The 21,267-nt window shown below is 46.1% G+C and overlaps 2 protein-coding genes and 1 long non-coding RNA gene across 11 annotated transcripts in view; 1 reads left to right on the forward strand and 2 right to left on the reverse strand.

The window, feature by feature from the left end:
• Window positions 1-2,045: 2,045 nt before the first annotated feature.
• LOC143659925 (uncharacterized) lies at window positions 2,046-8,990 on the reverse strand. Of its 2 annotated transcripts, XR_013163816.1 has the most exons (4): window positions 8,843-8,990; window positions 8,120-8,227; window positions 6,715-7,818; window positions 2,046-3,248 (listed from the first exon to the last, which is right to left on the reverse strand). It is a non-coding gene; the product is annotated as an uncharacterized LOC143659925 (long non-coding RNA). The 2 variants fall into 2 exon arrangements; XR_013163815.1 differs by lacking the exon at window positions 6,715-7,818 and having other exon boundaries at window positions 2,050-3,248; window positions 8,843-8,975.
• CPA1 (carboxypeptidase A1) lies at window positions 4,484-10,554 on the forward strand. Its single transcript, XM_077133250.1, has 10 exons — window positions 4,484-4,625; window positions 5,154-5,235; window positions 5,668-5,901; window positions 6,113-6,214; window positions 6,830-6,931; window positions 7,098-7,208; window positions 7,972-8,062; window positions 8,577-8,776; window positions 9,289-9,373; window positions 10,290-10,554. Exons 1-10 carry the CDS (start codon window positions 4,561-4,563, stop codon window positions 10,475-10,477), a joined length of 1,260 nt encoding a protein of 419 aa, XP_076989365.1. The 5' UTR covers window positions 4,484-4,560; the 3' UTR covers window positions 10,478-10,554.
• Window positions 10,555-17,607: 7,053 nt separating this feature from the next.
• Window positions 17,608-21,267, reverse strand: part of CEP41 (centrosomal protein 41) — a 46,444-nt gene continuing 42,784 nt past the window's right edge. For 3 of the 8 annotated variants that reach the window (XM_077133645.1, XM_077133418.1, XM_077133675.1), the window contains one exon: window positions 17,609-20,586. In XM_077133645.1, coding sequence (XP_076989760.1) covers window positions 20,420-20,586 — 167 coding nt within the window. In that variant the 3' untranslated portion in view covers window positions 17,609-20,419. Of the gene's footprint in view, window positions 20,587-21,267 lie in introns of all 8 variants that reach the window. The other 5 variants (XM_077133633.1, XM_077133680.1, XM_077133508.1 and 2 more) reach the window with 3 other exon arrangements.

A 21,267-nucleotide genomic window follows, 5' to 3' on the forward strand; every position in this document is an offset into this window, starting at 1 on the left:
TCACCCCACCTCCCTCCATTCCCTACCGCATAGCTGAGACCAGGGAGTAATACTACACAGAATTGCTTTGAAGACTGGGCAGCACTGAAGGTAAACACAACGTAGAAAACACAAACCAGATGCTGGATATCGCTGCGGCTGGAGTCGGTGCTTCACGTCCCCTCACGGGCTGTCCCCCACAGGCCTTTGCTCTTCTTGGTTCTCTGCCTGCTCCCACATTGCGGGGGTCAGCCTAGAGCCCCCATGGCAGGGCCTCTCCAAATGCTCCCAACTCCTCTCTCAGGCTCGGCAAGAAGCACCACTCCTCCAATTTCCCCTGTATATTATGATACATTCCTGCTTAGCTCGTTCTTTCAAAAGTCTCCATCTGGAGTTGGGGCTCTGACTGGACATTTCCTTAAGTCCCACTGGACTGCTTCTCTCTTCAGGTGATTTCCTTTAAAGAAACTTCCTGCCTGCCCTTTTGGAGCCAAATGCCACTAGCCACTTTAAAATGGCAGTACTGCAGCTTCAAAGCAAGCAAGTGTAACAACAGCAAATGGATATCCTCAACACTGGACACTTGGTTAGAAACACAGCAATGAAGGAGGAGGGACCTCTTCTTCCTAGCTGTCCCTGACACCCCACCCTGGTGACCTCCCACCACATGACTGCAGCCTCATGTCAACTCACACTGCCCTGAGAACCCTTCTCCCTCGCCAGTCCCCGGGCCTCTGTGGCTCTATTCTGATCTCCCTGCAGACATGGTTAAGCCTCTCTCCCCGCTTCCCAGGCCTGTCGCTGTGGCTGTGAGTTGATTTGGGAATAAAATATCCCAATGTCTTAGAGTTCTAGATATCACAGCTGGAAGTGACCACAGAGACCATTCAGTCCCACTCCCCAATTTTAGAGATGAGCAAACTGAGGCCCAGAGACGTGAAGCGATCTGACTGAAATCACAGAATGGGTTTGTGGCAACTGCTCTTGGAAGGCACTCCCTATCCCATTTTCCTCTCTTCTGAAATTAGAAAATTTCTCGGTCCTGTCTGTGTACCTCTCCAGTCACATGTGACAGAAACCCAACTTGAAAAAAGCTGTAATTAAAAAAATGGACTTTGTCTTGGCCCATTTCTAGAGCTGGAATGGGGGTGGGGTGGCTGACCCCACCTGACTTATGCAGCCTCAGAGTGGGGAAGGCGAAGTCCCTAGGGAAAATGGAGGTACCACAATTAGAAGAAGGAAGATACAGGGCAGGGGAAGTGGGAGCTGTGTGCTACAGTCTACCACTGGGCTGCCACAAAGTCCCATAGACCCCTCACTCCACACACAAATGTACCACGTATAATCTTAAACACTCTTGCCAAAAGGAGACAACCCATGTCTCATCCAGTACTGCATCCAGCCATTCAGACTGTTCTCTGCAAGTCTCTCCATTGTCTACTGTCCCCTTGACCTCTAACATGGACACTGGGCACAGGTTCTCCTTCTGCCTCTTTGATAACCCACTTTTTTTTTGGTTTTGTTTTGGGCATCTCTGAGCATTGCCTTAGAACTTCTGTGTACCGTGCTTGGAGGTTCTCTGGCGTGAGGGCTGCCATGGATAGTTGAGCAGGGTGTGCAGTGCACAAATGCATCCTGGTGAGAACAGGAGGGACTGTGACTGTCTAGGGGTTGGTGGTGCAGGTACCTTTCTCCATTTCATGTAAAGGCTTTGATAGACACTTTTGTATGTGGATACCATTCAGTGTGGCCACAGCGGGCCTCCTGGCTATTTGTGGTCAGGTGCTTGCAGGTCCTTGAATCTTGATCCCAGCCTGGTGGTTTCTTTTCTGTGATGCAAATCTTGGTTGTGCTGTTCCCCCAACCTTTAGCTGATTGGCCCCCATCCTTGCCCTTGCTTGGGACCAGCGTGAAAAAAATTATGTGGGGCGGGAAAGCAGAACTGCAGCCCTGCCCAGGGTTACATTCTGGCTGTTTACAAAGAAGTAATTTTCACCTTCCTGAGGGGTCCAGGAGATAAGGCTCAGCCTCCACCTGAGACCCAAATTCCTCTTGCTTTCCGCCTTCGTGCCAGTGCTGCCCCTAATTTCGGCTTGCAGTGTTGAATTCACCTTCTCTAACCTTGCAAGAAAAATCAATTGCAGACTCTCCACATCTTATACGGCTGGCCAGGACAGAAGGAGGCTGTCTTGGTGAGGGTACGCTCCTTTCCCACAACTCCTGCCCTGCCTCCCTCCTGCTTTCTGATGCACTTGTTTTTCCTTGAAGGAATTTACAGAAGGCCCAAGAACTAGTCAACACCTCTAACATGTGTAGTGCAAGCAAAAGATATTCGAAAGGGTAGGGCAGTTTTATATTTAGAAATAGAGGGGAAAAAATACAGTTTTCATTATGCAAACTGAAGAAAGTTAACCTGTGCCAAATCTTTCCTGGTAGGGAGCGGATTAGAAGAGCTCAGGGACAGTTCAGGGCACTCAGACTTCAGGGAGAAGACGAGAACTATGTAAGATGGGTCCTGACCCGAGCGAATTTATACTGTCACTGGGGAGACAGAGATAACACTCCAGGCCACAAAGAAGGAGAAATCAACATGGGTTTGTGTTCAAGCACTACATGGTGTGCTAAACACCCCTTTCCTTCCCTGCCTGGCAACGTCCTGTCTTTAAACCCAGGCCAAAGTCACTTTCTAGGTAAAGTCTACCCTGGATCCACCCTTATGTGCCCACAGTGCTGGGTCCATGGTGGCATTTTTTTACACCTTGTGATGCATAGTGTGCTGCTCAGGTTTGCTGCAGTGGGGGGCATAGCTGTCCCCATGGCTCTACCACCAAGCTTCAGACAGGACTACACTCCCCACGGGCTGGTCCCAGCCAGTGTCTGAGCACAGTGGGGGCCCTAGACTGGCCATTCCTTGGGCTCCAAGATGCCTCCAACTTGCAGTTTTGGCTCAAAGAGTCTGCATCAGCCCAGTCCAGATTTTCGGACCCAGAAGTAGGCTGGGCTCTTCCCACTCAATCCTCCTGCTTTCCCCTTCTCCCTTTATAGCTGTTAGGCCTGCGTTGTGGTTTGAAGCCTCTTCTGGCTTCTCCTGCTCCATCCCCTTTATTCTTCACAGGTGTTTCTCCCAATAAATCTCTTGGCGACAGCTTCTCAGAGGCAGTGGTGATAGCTTCTCAGAGGCCGTGAATGGTTACTGCCATCTTTCCCGCCAGACCATGAGCTCCCCAAGAGTTCCATCCTGGACTTTATCCCAGTGTGGTGCACAGCTCCTGGCCCAGAAGAATGACTGTTGGTTAAATGAATGACAAAGGGACACGCGTCCAGAGAAAGGGCACACAAGTGAGAGAGGGCACTGCCAAAGAAAACTTAAGAGAGGGAAGCCAGCCTTGTCCTGGGCCTTGCCAGGGCACACAAACCTGCTTCAGAAGAGGAGGGAACTTCTTGCAGGTACAATGTTGTTTGAGGGCTTTTATCATTTTCTTGTAGTTGGACTCAGGAGAGAGTTGTTGGCAAGTGTACTAGGGTTGGTCAGCCATGGCATGGGAGGGTTGACCAGGTAGTTGGGTGGTGGTGGTAGGGGGGAAGGGGGAACAGATATAAACCAGAAGGGGCTCCCTTGCCTGTCCTAAGTGCCCATGCCTGAGACTCTGACACAGAGCAGGGCCCCCAGATGGTGCCGGGAAGCCCCTGGGGACCCCTGTGGATTAGGAAGGGATTTGTGTTAGATGTCTCTGAAATGAGGTCAGCATCCTGAGTGGGAATGAATTCCCCTTTGTGAGTTCCAGTTTCTCCTCTGCACTGTGCAGCCCAGCAGGGGTCTGGACCTGGTTCCCACCACTGTCCTCTCCGTTCTGATGAAATCTGGTTACAATTTCCATCAAGGACACCCCTGATCCCGGAAACTGACAGCATAAACAACTGGCCGATGGCCGTGGGAGTGGTGGGAGATGCTGGGCTCCTCCCCCAACTGCCACTGCTCTGGCCTGACTCCAAGGCCAGGAAGGTGTGGGGCTGCGAGGTCCCTTTCAGTGGCCCATGTCCCAGAGAAGGATCGATCGTGCACCGGGTAGGGGCAGCACTGGGGAAAACCCAGCAGGGTGAGGAGCAGGCAGGTGCAGGAGCTCAGCTGGGGGGAGGGCCTCATGTTGCTCTGTCATGGGAACTAAAGAGCTGGAGCTCAGGGACATGGGAGAAGGGGGTGCCCCACACGAGGCCCCAGCTGGTTGGCTGCTTCGCAGTCCTGACTCCTTCCACAAAGCTGGGCCAACAGATGGCTGTGGGTGTCAAGGGCTGTGGGTAGTCAGGGTCCCAGCTGACCATCTTGCCCAGGCTGGCCCCTCATGGCCTGGCGTGGTGACCCAGCTTATCTCTCCAGCTGTTCTGTTCCCCGCAACCTTATCAGGGAGGGTGAGAGGGTATCAGAGCTGAGAAGCCCTACCTCTCCCTTTCCCGTGGGAGAGGGCACAGGTGCAAGTGGGAGAACAAAGCTAGGGCACAGCCAGGAGATCTCAGTCTTGGAGGGTTTAAAAGGTTCCAGGAGCTTCTCTCAGTCTCAGTCTGACCTTCCCAACCGGCTGCAGCATGCGGGGGCTGCTGATTTTGAGTGCTCTGCTGGTGGCCGTCTTTGGCAAAGAGGACTTTGTGGGGTAGGGGGTGCTCAGATAGGAGATGGGGAAGTCTTGGACCCCAGCCAGAGTCTGGAGGAGGCAGACAGACAGACACAGAGAGAAGCAGCTTTGCCACCCTGTGGGGCAGGCTGCTGTGGGGGGGGGGGGGGGTGCCGCGCTGAGAAGGGTCTGATCTCCCAAGGACAGTCTCCCGAGTCCTGGAGAAATCTCAAAGTCGAGGAGGAATTTTCATGAGAAGTGGAGGGAGGAGGCCTAGCTTTGGAGAGAGGAAGCGTCTCAACTGGGATAGTTACAGCAGCGTCCTAAGGGTTCCAAGCAAGGGAACAGAAGGGGTGCGGGAGCTCAGGTCTCCACTCTAGGGCCCCTTGTGCTTCCCCCGGTGCAGCCTAGAGGGCCGAGGCCCAGCCTGGGGTCCCTGCCAGATTCCCAGCCTGCCAAGCTGAGGCCTGGTCTCTAGGCTGCCGCTGCCCTTCCCTGACTTTGGAGGTGGGTGTGGCCCGGCCTGGGGCTGTCCCGGGGCTCAGTTTCCCCTCCTGCTCTGACCAGGCACCAGGTGCTCCGAATCTCTGCATCTGATGAGGTCCAGGTACAGAAGGTGACGGAGCTGGAGGAACTGGAGCATCTGCAGGTCAGAGGAAGGGGAGCCTCCCTCAGGAACTCAGGGGCCCGCCCAGCCCAGCCCGGTGCACCACAGACCCCCACACTTCCTTGGCCCGCCTGGTGCCTGGGCTCTCTCTCTCCCCGGCTTCCCAGAAAGGAGACATGGGACCCACCCTGTTAAGAAATGATAGAAGCCCCCAGCACCCCTCCCAGTACTTCTCTCTCCCTCGCTATGTCAAAGCCCCTCAGCTCTCCTTCCTGGGACATTGCCCTGAGCGCACCGGACTCTATTCTGTCCCCAGAGTTTGCCCTTCTTTCTCTGCTCACAACAACCATGCCCATCCCCAATTATGTGGGAAGTTCTGGTGCTGACCCCACCACCCAGGAGGCCCTCCCCCAGCTGGCTTTCTGGGTGCTGCCTCCAGCCGGCTGAAACGCTGCGTGCCCTCGTTCTCCTCAGCTGGACTTCTGGCAGGGCCCTGCCCGGCCTGGCTCCCCCATCGACATCCGAGTGCCCTTCCCCAGCCTCCAGGCTGTGAAAATCTTCCTGGAGGCCCATGACATCAGTTACACGATTATGATTGAGGATGTGCAGTCACTGCTGGATGAGGAGGAGGAACAGATGTTCGCCTTCCAGGCCCATGCCCGCTCCACTGACTCCTTTAACTATGCCGTCTACCACACCCTGGAGGAGGTGAGGCCACCCCTGGCGGCCACTCCCCACAAGCATCACACTTTTCATCATGGCTGGCAGAGCGTGGGCTTGAGCTGGGCTGGCCTGGCTGGTGGTGGTACCTCCCTGTGTCCAGTGGGCTGAGTGGGTGAGGCTGCGGGGATGGAGCCATTAGAGAGGGTCTGGGTGCCTGGGAGCCATGAGGACTTTCCTTCTTCCTCTCCCTTCTCAGATCTATGACTTCATGGACATGCTGGTGGCTGAAAACCCACAACTTGTCAGCAAACTCCAAATAGGCAATAGCTATGAAGGCCGCCCCATTTACGTACTGAAGGTAATAGGAGCCTGTGTGTGGGCAGACAGGGGCATATATGCAAGAATTGGCCCACAGATGGGTGTCAGTCCAGGACCACAGGAGAACACCATTGTCTGGACTCCCCCAAGCAGACATCTGGGGGGGTCAGGATTTTCCATGCTGGTCTAAGTGCATGCATGCTCACACATACACATACACTGTACACACACACACTCTCTCTCACATCTCTTTACACATGATATAAACTCTTAGGGGATCCAAGTGTTGCCATTAAGCATCATATTATGGAAAGTATTGTGGAGTCTGGGTAGTTCAGAGAGAATGTTCTGTTTGTGACCTCCTAACAGAGAACTATGTATGGTCAGTGGGGCAGGCGCTCAGCCTGGAAGTCTATCTGGTTGAGTCATATTTGCCCAAGCTTGGACTGAGGGCAGGAGACCAAGCTCTGCAGGAGCCCTGCCCAGCTTGCAGTCCCCACACCCCATTTCAGGGATGGCCCCACAAACTACGGTCCCTACCTGAGATGCACAGAGAGCAGGTGGCCCCTGCCCCCAGGTTGGTTCCCTGTCAGGGAGGTGAGGTGAGACCTCTGTGGTCAGGTGTCCCTGGATCATTGTCCTGACTCTTCTCCAGTTCAGCACTGGGGGAAACAACCGTCCAGCCATCTGGATCGACACGGGCATTCATTCCCGGGAATGGGTCACCCAGGCCAGCGGGGTCTGGTTTGCAAAGAAGGTAAGCCTGGGGACGTGAGGAGGGTCTCACTTGGTGGGGCATTGGTGTCACAGAAGCCCTGGCCTCTCCTTCGCTTCCAGAGGCAGTGACCACAGAGGAAGGCCTAGTTTGTCAGATGCCTGGCCTAGCCCATTCTGACCCTCTGCCTCTAAAATCTCCCCACCAGATCACACAGGACTTTGTTCAGAATGCAGCCATCACTGCCATTCTTAATGACATGGACATCTTTCTGGAGATTGTCACCAACCCTGATGGTTTTGCCTTCACACACAGCAAGGTAAAGTTCTGCTCCTGTTGTGGGGAAAGCAGGGTGGGCTTCTACTTCTGAGCCCCACAAGCTATCCACCTCTAATCTCAACTCCCAGAAGTTGAGGGAGGGACAAGCAGACCTGTCTCCTTAGACCAATGTATCTCAACCTTGGCACTATCGATATTTTGGGCCGGATAATTCTTTGTTGTGAGGGAAGTGGGGTTGCTTTGTGCATTGTAGGATATTTAGCAGCATCCTGACCTCACTAGATGCCAATAGCAACCCCACCCCAGCTGTGACAATCAAAAAATGTCTTCAGACATTGTGAAATGTCCCCTATGTGGGGGCAAAGTTGTTCCCAGTTGAGAACCACTGTCCCAGACTTTACTGTCCTGGTTTTCCTTTTATTTTCGGAAATAAATAAATCCTATCATCCTATCAACCTATCAACCAAATCAACCAAATATGGAAGCAGGGGTGCACCTCATGTCTTCACTTTCCACCACTTGAACCCACAGGCCAAAGGCCATCCTATATCTTTTCCACTGTCCTTAACCTGAGAGTCCCTTTGTGAATTCTCTTCTTGACAATTAGTTGAAAGCGGTTTCTGACTCCATGCTGTGCCCATACTCCAGCTCTGGAATTAAAGCATCTTTTTGTGTTGACTGTGGCCCCCTCCAGGGTGCCTCCTGGCCCCTCCTAGCCCACACTGCTTTATAGGCTCTGAACCCCAGGCTGGCATTGGGGTCAACAAATGCCATGGGATGGCTCATTGTGTTTCCTTCCACAGAATCGCTTGTGGCGCAAGACTCGATCCCTCACGCCAGGCTCTAACTGTGTTGGGGTGGACCCCAACAGGAACTGGGATGCTGGCTTTGGGTGTAAGGCCCAGTGTGATTGGGGAGGAAAGGATGGGACAACCCCTAATGGCTTCTTACCCTCCTTTGTCCTGTCACCTTCACCCTCTTCCTGGCCCCAGCAAGCAGTGGAGAGTGGGGGAATGTCTCGGGCATTGAGATTGTACTCTGAGATTGATGGTCATTTATCTGTAAAAAGGAAGTTCCTTTAAAATGGGACTAAGGTCTGAGCTAGCTAGGGGTTTTCTAACTTGGCCTCAACTCTTGATCCTTGGCCGCTCTGACTACGAGAACCGGCCTCAATTGAGGAGCTTATCTTACCTCCCTGGGCATGTCCCTCAGCTCTGCCCCAGCCTGGCTGGGGAGGTTGAAGGGCCTCAGGTTTTAAAAGGCCTCTGGCCTTTCCTTAATAGGGGGAAAGGCGAAAAGTCCTCCCACCTCCCATCTACTCCCTAACTCCATGCAAAGACCAGAAAGCTGTGGAAGCTGCACAGCTGCAGTGTAAAGAATGCCAACTACTCCCTTTTTCCTCTGACAGTACCCGGAGCCAGCAAAAACCCCTGCACAGAGACTTATCATGGCCAGTTTCCCAATTCAGAAGTGGAAGTCAAATCAATTGTGGACTTTGTGCAGGCCCAAGGGAACATCAAGGCCTTCGTCTCCATCCATAGCTACTCCCAGCTCCTCCTCTATCCCTATGGCTATAAAACAGAACCAGCGGCTGATCATGCAGAGCTGGTATGTGCTGACCCCACTGCTTTCCCACCCACCCCTAAGAAAGCTTTGGGCAGGCCGGGTTCTCACCTGGTAGGCCTTTTAAGGCACGCGTGCTGACAGAGTGCTTAGCATCCCCATTCTCCGTTGGAGTCCTGATGATCTGGGAGACTGGCAAGGCAGACTAGCCTCATTTTTAATTTGGGAAAGTGAGGCACAATGTGGTTGAGTCACTGCCGCCACATCACAGAGCAAGGTTGGGGGGGAGGGTAGACTTTGAAGCAGTGTCACACTGGAGCCACAGGACAGCAGCCAGTGTGACTGAAGGGCAAGAAAGTGCCTGCGGGGTCAGAAGATTGGGGAGCTGCTGAGCTGGGAAGCCAGGCAGGCCCCATACTCCCTTCTAAGGCTAGGCTTCTGCCTGTTGCATGCTGCTGGATCACTCTGCCAGTACCCAGGCTCCCCAGGCCCTGCTCCAATCTGGGAGCCTGGTGTTACTGGTCATGATAAGTGGTCTTGCTTGGCATTTTCTCCAGGATCAGCTGGCCAAGAATGCTGTGACTGCCCTGGCTTCTCTGTATGGGACCAAGTACAAGTATGGTAGCATCATTGACACAATTTGTAAGTGGCTGCATGGTCTCTCCTGGTGGCCCTGGGAGGAAACTCAGCTGGCTTTTCTTGCCCAAGGGAGTAGTCCTTCTGGAATAAAGTAGCCTTGGGTGCCCAGATCTGGGAACATGGGAGATGAGACTGGCACTGGGTGAAGCCTCACAGCTGTTGGGAGGGGTAGGCATTGACTTTTCTGGCATGGACTCTGACTTTGGTACTTTAATTTAAACAAATATGTGAATTTTGAGAACTCTTTCCCCTTGTTTAGGGGTGATATCCAGCCTTCAAGCATGTATGAGCTGTATAATCCTGTAGGGTTTGTAGATCCCCAGGAAGCTCAGTTTAAAAAAATATAGGGCAGGCCACGGTGGCTCAGCAGGCAAGAATGCTTGCCTGCCATGCCAAAGGACCCAGGTTCGATTCCTGGTGCCTGCCCATGTTAATATATATATATATATATATATATATACTACTCTTTCAATACCTTTCATTACCCCTGGTTAACTGCAATCTGGGGAAAAGTTTCCTCCTATAGAACAATAGGGGGCTTTGCACTTTCTTCTGCAAACCAGGGCCATGGAGGAACAATCATGGTTTTTATCATGGGTGCAACTCTAATTTATTTAGAGGCTTTACTTGTGGATGGAGGTAGTTTTTAGTGGGGTTTTAGCATTTGCAGAAACTTTCTCCCATCTCCTAATGAATAGGAGAACCATTGCTGGTCAGCCTCTTTGGGTTCCTTGGGCTTAGACACTTCCGGGGAAGTTTCCTGGGAGGTAGCCGTGTAGTCTAAAGGCAGACCCTGTAGACCCTCACTGCTTGCTCAGCACTACACAAGGATTCATTGCTTTTGAACATTAACTCGGCCCACGTAAATGTTTCCAAAGAGATAGACTCTTGATCTTCCCTGTTTTTGTCCCTGCCCCAGACCAAGCAAGTGGAAGTACCGTTGACTGGACCTACAACCAGGGCATCAAGTACTCCTTTACCTTCGAGCTCCGGGACACCGGACGCTATGGCTTCCTCCTGCCGGCCGCCCAGATCGTTCCCACGGCCCAGGAGACATGGCTGGCACTGCTGACCATCATGGAACATGCTCACAAGAACCCCTACTGAGCTGGCCCATCAGTACCCTCCTCTTCCTCCTCTCTGGCCCTGGCTGGGAAACCAAATAAAGTTTGAGTGTACACCAAGCAGAATCTTGGGGCTTGCATGTGAGAATGCGTGTGGTGTGCCTGCCTTTTCAAGCTGTGGCAGAGGTGATTTAGTTCTCGCAGGCTTCACTGGAAATGTGTGGGTGGTTGGACTAGATGACCCCTAAAGTTCCCTGCATTCCAAGGTCCTGTGAAGTTGTATCCAAGTGGCATCTGTTTTAATGAGACCACCCTGAGCACAGCTCGTCAGTGGAGTGATTTGCTCATACCTTAGTAGTAAGCAGCAGCCACAGCTGCTAACCAAATGCCAGGCAGCCCATGGCGGCAAGGAATTCAGCTCATACAATAGTCTAGCTAGTTGCATTCATTCATCTATGAAAGCAATAACCTAGAGTATGAAATCTAATAAGCTTAGTGGCCACTGCTATTCAAAATAGATGTTTCAGCCAAGTAAAGCAAATTTCTACAGAGCAAAATATGGTCTCCCACTCCTGAATTAAGTTGGAGGGAAACAATTGGGTTAAATAACTTGCTGAAGATGGAGAACAAACACCAATCCCAGGACATCCTATTGATTGTAGCATATCACTGACACGTTGCCTTTGGGGATAGAAATAGTTCACTTTTCACTCACCACCACTCCTTACCTGTCACAAAATGCCTCATGTGTAAGGCTCTGACATCCTCCACAGCTCCCAGTATTTGTCTTCCCGCTTTTGGCTTGGTGATTCTGATGGCTGTGATAGCTTTTTTCAAAGCAAAAATCTACATTTTGTTTCTTGCAAATCTCTTAAGATATGAACCGGGGACAGTAGTCACTGGGGAAGTGGGTGGTGGAGGTTGGTAGTTCCCCAAACAAGTACATTAAGGGTGAGGAGGCCGCCTTTCCCTGTAATTAGCCAAGTCAGGGAACATAATGCATCCAGCTCCACTCACTATTAAGACTCTTATCTCTACAACATAAAATAGCCTTAAGGTCAAATGCCTTTTTTTTAAGAGACAGTAGGGAATTTCATCTTGGAATTTTATTTTATTTTAACATTGTTTTTGCTACCAAACATTAAAAAAAAATGAGATTTACTATACTTATGATATTCATAAACTCATACATATATAATACATTTATGAGAGCAAATAGTGTTTTAGTCTGTAACTACAGAAAGATGATCTAAAGATTTGATGATACTCCTGTGCCGGATTGAAAGGATGTATGTACCCTAGAAAAGCCATGTTTTAATCCAAATCCCATTTTGTAAAGGCAGGCGTTTCTTCTAATCCCTATTCACTACAGTATGTTTGAAACTATAATTAGATCATCTCCTTGGAGATGTGACTCAATCAAGAGTGGTTGTTAAAACTGGATTAGGTGGAGACATTTGGGTGGGTCTTGATTAGTTTACTGGAATCCTGCAAAAATCCGGAAACATTTTGGAGAATGAAGAGATTTTGAGAGAGCAGAACAACATAACCACAAGAAACAGAGTCCACCAGCCAGCAACCTTTGGAAATGAATAAGGAAAACGCCTCCCAGGGAGCTTCATGAAAGGAAGCCAGGAGAGAAAGCTAGCAGATGACGCCGTGTTTGCCACATGCCTTTCCATATGAGAGAGAAACTCTGACCCTGTCCGCCATATGCCTTCTCACTTGAGAGATAGACCTTCAACTTCAGTGGCCTTCTTGAACCAAGGTATCTTTCCATGGATGCCTTTGATTGGACATTTCTATAGACTTGCTTTAATTGGGATAATAGCCTTAGAACTGTAAACTAGCAACTTACTAAATTCCACTTTTTAGAAGCCATTCCATTTCTGTATATTGCATTCTGGCAGCTAGCAAATTAGAACAACTCCCTTCAAGCTATCTTTTGCAAACATTTTCCTTCAGCCCATGTAACAAGAAATTTAGATAAGCTGAAGCCATCTTTACTGCTCAGTTTGGGCAAGAAGGGAGCTGATCATTTTATCTTTTGATTAATAAAGGCTGACAAGAGAAAGATACTAAATTAGTAAGGCAACATATCATTTTACAAACCAGGATTGCCTAGACCTTTATTGTAGAATTGCTTAATTTAAAATAAACTTTGTTTTGCATTCAATCTCCAAAACCATCAACAGTATTTGACATATAGATGCCCAATAAATATTTGTTGAATGTCCTCTATTTTTTAAAATGAATTCATAAATTGTATAATCTGTATACTGTAGGCTTGCTGAAAATACCCAGGCAAGTTTTTTGAATCAGAGGTGAAGTTTAGAGAGTAAGGCTCTGAGCAAGTAAATCTTAAGAAAGCTGAAAAGAGAAAGAATGAAGCATGAGAATACAAATTGCAGGAGGGCAGGAATTGTGCTGCATTGCTCACTGCTTAATCCCCACTGCTTGGCCAAGTACTTGGCAAATAGTAGGTGCTTAATGAAGACTTGTTAAATGGAGACATGAAATTTGTTAATATTTTCTGTTGCTGCCAGTATTTTCAAGTGTGAGATGGGCTTTATATTTTGTTTTTAGCTATTTAATTTGACAAATCTATGCGACAATTTTTTTTTTAAATATATAGATGAATACAGCTAAAAGACAAAATATAGTTTAGGAAATATTGAAACATATATGAAAAGGTATTGATAACTTTGAGCGGGGGAAGTGCTCTTATAAATAAAAGGGGTTAAAGAATGACTAATATTTCAAAAGGAGAACTGGCAATTTCCAAAAGAGGAAACACACAAAAAACAATAAACAGATGGAAAAGTACTGATCCTCCAAGTGATTTCTTGTATATTAAAGAAAAATATATCATTTTTCTCCCATAAGATTGGTAAATAATGAAAAGATCAAAGATAGTATTATCAAGGGGGTGAAGAAATAAGCACTGGCGTATACTGCTGCTAATACAAATTTGCACCACCTTTCTGGTAGGCAATTTGGCAATATACATAAAAATTTTAAATGTACTGCCTCTCTGACACAGAAAATTCACTTGGAATGACTTATTTTATAGAAATATTTGGTCAAGTTAAAAAATACATATCGATAAAATACATATGGATAAAATTATTTAGATGGATAAAAAAACCCATCTAAATAAATATCAGTATTGAAGTGGTTGAAATAAATTATGACACATTCACACAATGGAATATCATGAAACCATTAAGGTCTGTATTGACATGGAAAAATGTTCACAATATACTAAGTGAAAAAATCTGGCTATGTGATGGAAATTGTTTTGTGGTGATGGTGTACAACTCCACAAATTGACTAAAAGTCACTGTGCACTTAAAATGGGTGACTTTTATCTCAATATTAGTTGTTTAAAACAAAAAAGGAAGGGCAGGCCACGGTGGCTCAGCAGGCAAGAATGCTTTCCTGCCATGCCAGAGGACCCGGATTCGATCCCTGGTGCCTGCCCATGTTAAAAAAAAAAAAAAAAGGAAGCTTTTGTATGTTGTGCATGAATCCCCTTCCTTGTTTCAAACATATACACACATATGCTGGAAAGAATATAAAACTATATCTCCAAATTATAATTGTGGTTACCCTGTGTAGCAGTGGTGGTAGTTTTTTCTTCTTTATAATTTTCTGAATTTCTTGTAATGAGCATATATTGCTTTGATAAACAGAAGAAAAAAAATAAAGGTATTTCAAACACCCCAGATAACCTATGTGTAGTTATATAATATCAACATCAAACATCTAAATGACTGGCTTAATTTTTGCCCAGATTCCTTTGTATAATTTGTCCAAACTCATTTCTTCTATCCTGGCATCATATTTCACCATCTCCCCACAGAAAAATACAGTTTGCTTTAATCTTCAAACAAACAAACCAACAAACCCCACAGCCCTCCAGATAGAGCTGGAAGCAGCGGTTTTACTCCACAGGAGGGGCTTGCTTGTGTCCCCCAGTTACGGGCCACTCCCTAAGCACTCTGCGGTAGCTCAGGTGAAAAATCCCAAGAGCGCTTTCTGTTCACGTTATTTCCATAGCAATCCCTGGAACTGATTATGTTATGCCTGTTCCCCAGGGCCGTTCAAAAACCTTTATTTTTTAATGAACTTATTTTATTTTTTTCTTAGACCGTTCGTTGCATATGATTCTCAATGTGGTCCATGAGAATCTTTCCGGTGGTTTTTGAATTAACATTCAGATATGCTTGTCTAACTTTTTGTCTTTAGCCTGAAGTTAAGATTGAAATGTTACTGAAAACAATCCAGACATGACCTCACTGCTACCTCAGACAGTGCTGGGCTATTCATTATCCCAGCAATCGTTCTGCCAGGGCAGTGGGACTAGCTGAATTTGAAGGTGCATGGGGCCTCTTGCTCTAAGGACCACAGAAATATTCTGTGACACAGAGAGACCTAGATGCTACTTCGAGGAAATGGATATGACCGACCAGAACATTCTAACTGGCCAGATCAAGGAAGAACTCGGAGAAAAGCACAGAGCCCCTTCACATCTGAAAAACTGTCAAAGGGTAATGAATTCTCCCCAAAGCCTTTGGGATCTGCATTGATTTGGCAAGTCAAACTGTGAGCATCATCTAACAACCCTAGAGACTGAGACTGCCAAATGTTTCTTGCCAAGGGAAAAGAAGAAAATTAAAAGTCTTCTGCTTGGCCAGAGCAACGGTGTTGAGCAAATTTTTCAAAGACTGCCATGGAATCCGAACTCTGCTAACATGCCAGCACAGAGGTTGGCCTCTGTCCCCACCTGTGAGACACAGGCCTGTGGCCATTGACCAATTCATACAATTTATGCTTCAGAATAAATCTGAAACTTCACCACAAAGGAAATAAAAGATCAGATGCAAACATCAATGTGGTTAGTGAATTAATAGTGCAATCTATCAAGAAAACAGCCTTTTTTCCTACAATTTAATTATGTTTGTAACTCTCATTCCTGAAGTTATACCTGATTAGGGGTTCATTAACAAACCAAAAACCTCTCAGAAATCCTGGACACCTCATCCTCAAGATAGGATACTGCAGCACTGACAAAGGAAATGTGGAGATGCGCATTCCCAGGAACAAGTGTTTCAATCACTGAGTCTACACTGCCTTTTAGGCAGGCAGAAAGGAAAGCTGAGACTGGAATTCCAGGTGAAGAGGAGGGAAGTGAAGCTAACAAGGGACAGTTACATTTTTGTTAATGAAGTGGAGGCACTGTCAAGGGAGAACGTGCCTGTGCCTGGCCCAGAGTGGGGAGCACAGAGCAGAGTGACTAAAAGAACATGCCATGAAGCCACGACCCTTGGGCTGGATCCTGGCTACTCAGCCTCCTGGTTCGGTGACTCAAGGCACGGCACTTAATTTCCACCTGAACATCAGTTTCTGAAAATGTAGGACTGTCATGAGAATCAGATTGGTCAAAGCATGTAATAAAGAATCTAGAAACCCTGCTGGTAACCATGCCGTGTGAATGTTCTCTATGATTATTATCTGGAGAGCTTCAAAGACTTGAAACAAAAGAGAAAAATAACCCGCTCTCCAATGGGGATGGTGTGTAACCTGTATTTGATGGATTCTGAAGGCAATTTCCAGCCAGAAGGGACTGTGAAAATTGGCCCGAGGGACTGCAGAGGCCAGACTAGTAGTAATGTCCCTAACAGCTCCCCAGGCACCTCCTGTGGAGCGTGATCTAAAAAGCTCAGGATTATAAATGCTTCTCCTACAAAAGCAGAATGTACCAGGGGATAAAAGATGACAAGCTTTTCTTCTCCAGGTGCACTAAGTATAAGTGGTCACCACAATGAGCATTAACTACATTTGGACTTCAATTTCACAGTGTCGATTAATTTATTTGCAGGCATTTATTAAGGGCCACTGCAATATAGTTGGTAATTCACACCCTCTGGGAGCTTATAGTCAAAATAATTGTAAACAGAAGACATATTTACATCCTTTTAAAAATGTAGTCCATCCATAAGCCAGTAGCATTTAATAAGTGATCTATATTTGCCAAATGTTTTACCAAGTGCCATAGGACAACCCACAGGTGAAGAGAATTTGCTTCTGCATTTCCGAGCAAAGAGGATGGGCATCAGCGAGTGACCATAAGGGGATCTCAGGGTGACAAATACAGCTTTGTAAACACAAAATTACACACCTTGTCCTGTTCTGTCAGAATTTGAAGTTGACAAATTTCCACCCTGATATATTTTAAGCTGTAACTGACCTCTGTAATAATAATTTCAAATAATTACTACAATTTTGGAAAAGTATTACTACTCAAATGTATCCTGAATACTCTGGAAGCACAGTATGTATGTCTTACTGACTGCTTTTATATGAAAAATAAATTTATTAAAAAATTCACTGACTTTATATAAGCACTCAATATGCTGATGTAATTAAACTGATGGCTTATCATCTAAATGTTTTAATGTTTCTTGAAAAAAAGTATAATGGGAGTTACATCTTTGAAAGAATTGTGAAAAAAGTAGACATACTAAAGACACGGAGAATATTTTGGAACTGGAGAAATAAAGGTTTTTAATGTCTATTTCAGAGTAGAGAAAGCAGGTATAGTAGAGAAGGTGGTCATGGATTTAAGTCTAGGTGGAAAAAATTAATTTTCTTCCCCCAAAAGTCAGGGAACATAAAAGACAGAATCTATTACCAATATATAACATGACAGAAACCAAAATCAACACAAGAGAAATTACCTACATACTTCTTTCTAGTCCAGGACTCTGATCTCATTTATTTTCCACAAGGGGATTAGAGAAAAGAAGGTTTTTTTGTTTTGTTCTGTTTTCCTGATGAGTTGTCTAAACTTTGAAGAATTTTTGTATAATCTAAATAGTACCATGGATAAAAGCCCTGAACAAATAATGAACATTATTTGTTCTCTTTTAATTCTAATTTATACCAAGTCTGATAAGATTATGTTGGCTTGGATCGTCTACTAAAGGTAAAAAACAAAATTACTATTAGGCATTTGAATCATTCTATACCTTTCAACAGGTTAAACTTGCTATCATTACAGCCCAGGATGTTTTTTTTTTTAATGAATAATGTAGCTTCTTACTCCCTTTTCCTTCTCTCTTTCCCTCCCTTTTTACCTTTCTTTTCCCCCCTCCCTCCCTTCCCTCCTTTCTTAAATGAATACCCCTTCAAAGCATTTAACATTAAACCTTGGCCTCACTGTTGCTCAGATGGAGCTGTAGATGTACATGGATAAAGCACCTTCGATCCGGGGGATGGGGGACTGCGAGTTCCCAGGCAAAGACAGCCTGTCAATCCCTGAAACACTGACAGGAAACCCACAGTGCAATTTGTGTGAGGTGGCAGTCAGTACCTGCCGGAGCACAAAAAGAAACGGTCTTCTGATTAGGAAGCTAAGGTCCCTTTCCTTAACTAGAATTACTTCCTGATTCATTTATACCAAGAACATATCCCTTTCTGGGAGAGGCAGCAAAAGAGATACTCTTTCAAATCACACCATCTCATGTGGCTTCCCCAAATCACCTCAACAGAGAGGAAAAGGTTGGTAGGGTTCAGTATATTCATAGCGAACAACAAATTGATGACTATGAGTTTAATCTTCAACATTCAAAATTGCACAAAGAACCATTGATCATTTAAATAACAATGCCAATTAATCTACTGAAGAATCTAGGAAAGTGGAACATTAAAAGCAGTACCTCAGGCATATAAAGAATGTCTGACTGTAACATTTAACATACAAAGTGCAGAACCAGAACAAGTCTTTTGAGAAGTGGCTATTTAAAATCCTTACCAACAGGGGAAAGCATATGGAAAAACACACAAATATATTCAACCTGCTGAATCTCTCAGGTACATACACAGCAATGCTAGTGAAGATGGGCTAAACGGACTTTCCACGTATATAAAGGAGTCTCTAACACTCGTATTGTTTGGTGATGGAACATGGAGAATAGGAATTAAGGGGACTACCGTTTACTTTCTGAATAGAATCTGGTGGGGAAATCTAAACTCTTCAATAGTCAAGTTTAAAATGGCAAAACTGGGATTTTGTTACAGGGAAAAATAATTTTTCTTAAAAAGGTTAATGTGTCCAAAATGGCTGAAAATCTTGTCCATGCTAGAGGAAAGTTGAGTGTGGAAAAACATGCATTTTTGAATCTATGCTTTAAAGAAAAATAAAAAGCCAGAGCATTTTGGCATTAGCAAAAGGCTGAACTAAGTTCTCAGGCAATAAATTTATGGGGAAACATGACAGGCTCCTCATTAAAGCTGTGTGTACATTGGCTGAATTTTATACAAGATTCTTGAATCTTGTGGAAAATTGGGCATGGCTTGACATCTGAACAATGTCCCTGGTTTGTTTGATTTCTAAAGCATTGGAAAATGTTGCACTTTGGAAATCAAGTAGAGGAGAAGAATAAACATATGCTGAAACAGATCTAGACTAAATCTGAAAGTTAATTTTCCATATGTCTCTATGAGATATTTATTACCTTTATTTCTCTTATAAATACAGCTCCTCATGCTAGAAATACTGTGGTGCTTTTTTTTCTTTTTGGTGGCAAGAAAATAGTACCGTTAAGGCAAATCTTACCCAGCAGCGGTAACCACCTAAGGACAGGCAATTTTCAGTTGGCTTTTCACGAGCTGGTTGCCATGACAAAGAACACAATTTATTCCTTAGTCCCTTATCGGCAGCTACAGATCACAGACCATAAAAATTAACAAGACCCTTTTCCTTCTCCTTACAATTTCAGAGTTTCTCATCCTTACCTGAGGTCTTTTGTTCCCTCAATTAAATGGAATGAATGTCAGTCATCTAGCAATTCAATTAATGCTGATTCAAAATTCCGGCCAAAACCAGAATCTATAATCACAACCTCCTAATCACAGCTCGGTCATGAGAATGAAAAGTAGGCAGGAAATTGCACTAATTACTCAATTAGACTAATACTGTATTTTAAAGCAACGGTTTAAGGGATTGTCAGCTCCAACAAAGAACTGTGTGGTCCTCAGCATCTTGTGTGTCTGCAGTTGCCCAACCAAAGCTGATGTTTTCAAGTGGCCATAATTTCTGTCCATAGAACATGGGTGAACCGGAGTTGAGCAATGGAAATTTACAGCCGATAAACCAGCTGCAGAGGAGGGACGGCTCCGGTGGGCTTCAAACGGCCCTCAGCACAGCCGTTGGGACAGTGGACAGGGCTTTCCTGTCCCAGCCCCATGTTCCCTGTGTTAAGACAGCTGAGCACACACCATCACCTCTGCTGGCTCCAAACAAATGTCGAGGGAGATGGAGGGTTCAGTCAGCATGAGAGTTACTCTACTACATCTTAAAGTTAAGCAATGCTCTCAGGCGCTGCCCTCCAAGCGCACAACAGAGGCTGTGGTGTGTGCTGGGAAGAGAGTGCCACAGAAAGGGGGCTTGTGGTTGGTTTGGGGCCTGCCGGCAGGCTGAAACCTAAAAAAAAAAATGTTGATACCCTTGAGGACAGCTTCTAAGGCAGTCATCTTGAAAGCTTGCTTGGAGAATCCTTCATAAAACCAAGAATAGTGAATGAAAATAGTGAAAGAACACACTGGCAGATGTGACTGAAGTATTTACAAAACAACATAGCACAGAGAACAAACAAGGTGGACTGTATTAAAAAAAATAATAAAAGCCTAAAAAATATTAGACCTTTCCCCCCATTCAGTTTCAAAGACTCAAATATTCTGTAAACAATAGGGAGGATAGTAGAGCCTGCCACAGTTCTGTTTTCCATGGTTATTTCTCAAAATCCTTCTCAAGTTGGATGTGGAGAGAGGGGCTGGAGACAGGAAGAAGGAAGAGGGCCTAGCATACATGTTGTGGTCTGTCCTCTGCAGCAGTTTCCAAAAATGATCAACTTGGGAGCTGCTCAGGGGTTTCGAAAGGAGAGAAAATATTTATTTGACTAACACAGACAAAAAGTCTTTACTTCCAGGGTTTGCTTTGCAGGTGGCCACTGCTGTGTGAGCGGGGGTTCGGGTGGCTGGCGGGACCCCCAGTGGGTACATTCTGCCCGCCACAGGCACCGGGAACCTTGGAGTCTCTTCCACCCTTGGAGTCTCTTCCAGAGGAGTTAGCTTGGTTCAGTCGGCCTGAAGAAAGCAAGAAAGCAGGAAGCAGAGTGGCAAGAATGATACCAGGAGCAACTGCTGAGTACACTTTTAAGTTAATGAAGTCTTACACTACAACCACTCTTCAGCTAATGAAGCCCCATTCAGTTTCTCCTTTAGGCTAATGACGACCTCATCCTTGAGTTCAACTGCAGGGCAGGGAAGGGGATGGGGTAGAAGAAGGAAACTGAGAGAGCTTTTTTTCTTCTTCCTTATCCTCAACCAAACCAGCCTGTCCTTCATTTCTTCTTTGATAGAGAGGGTGCAGGGTGATGGCAGATTAGAGGATAGGGAAGAGAAAGTAGTAGGTCAAATCTAAGGGGGAAGACAAACCATGAGGGCTCTCTGAAGTGGTTTAAATGCACCTAGATGCAGAAGAAGGGCACAGAAACCCTTCAAGAAGGAATCCGAATGAATGCCTTATGCGTCATTCCTCAACTATGCCTGAGATAAAACTCATAATTTGACTGATAAATTCTCTTCTCTTTCTATGCTGTGTTCAACACCTAGTTTTTGCCACTATTTGGCATCACCTCCACCCCCACAGCACTTGCACCACACACACTCATTCAAATATTTTAAGAATCTGAATATATTATAAGAGATCAGGGTTCTCATATGATGCAGTGATGGTCAAAGCTTAAAATCTCAAGCTCCATAGAA

The sequence above is a fragment of the Tamandua tetradactyla genome, chromosome 1, assembly GCF_023851605.1.
Source record: "Tamandua tetradactyla isolate mTamTet1 chromosome 1, mTamTet1.pri, whole genome shotgun sequence".
NCBI classification, from domain to species: Eukaryota; Metazoa; Chordata; class Mammalia; order Pilosa; family Myrmecophagidae; genus Tamandua; species Tamandua tetradactyla.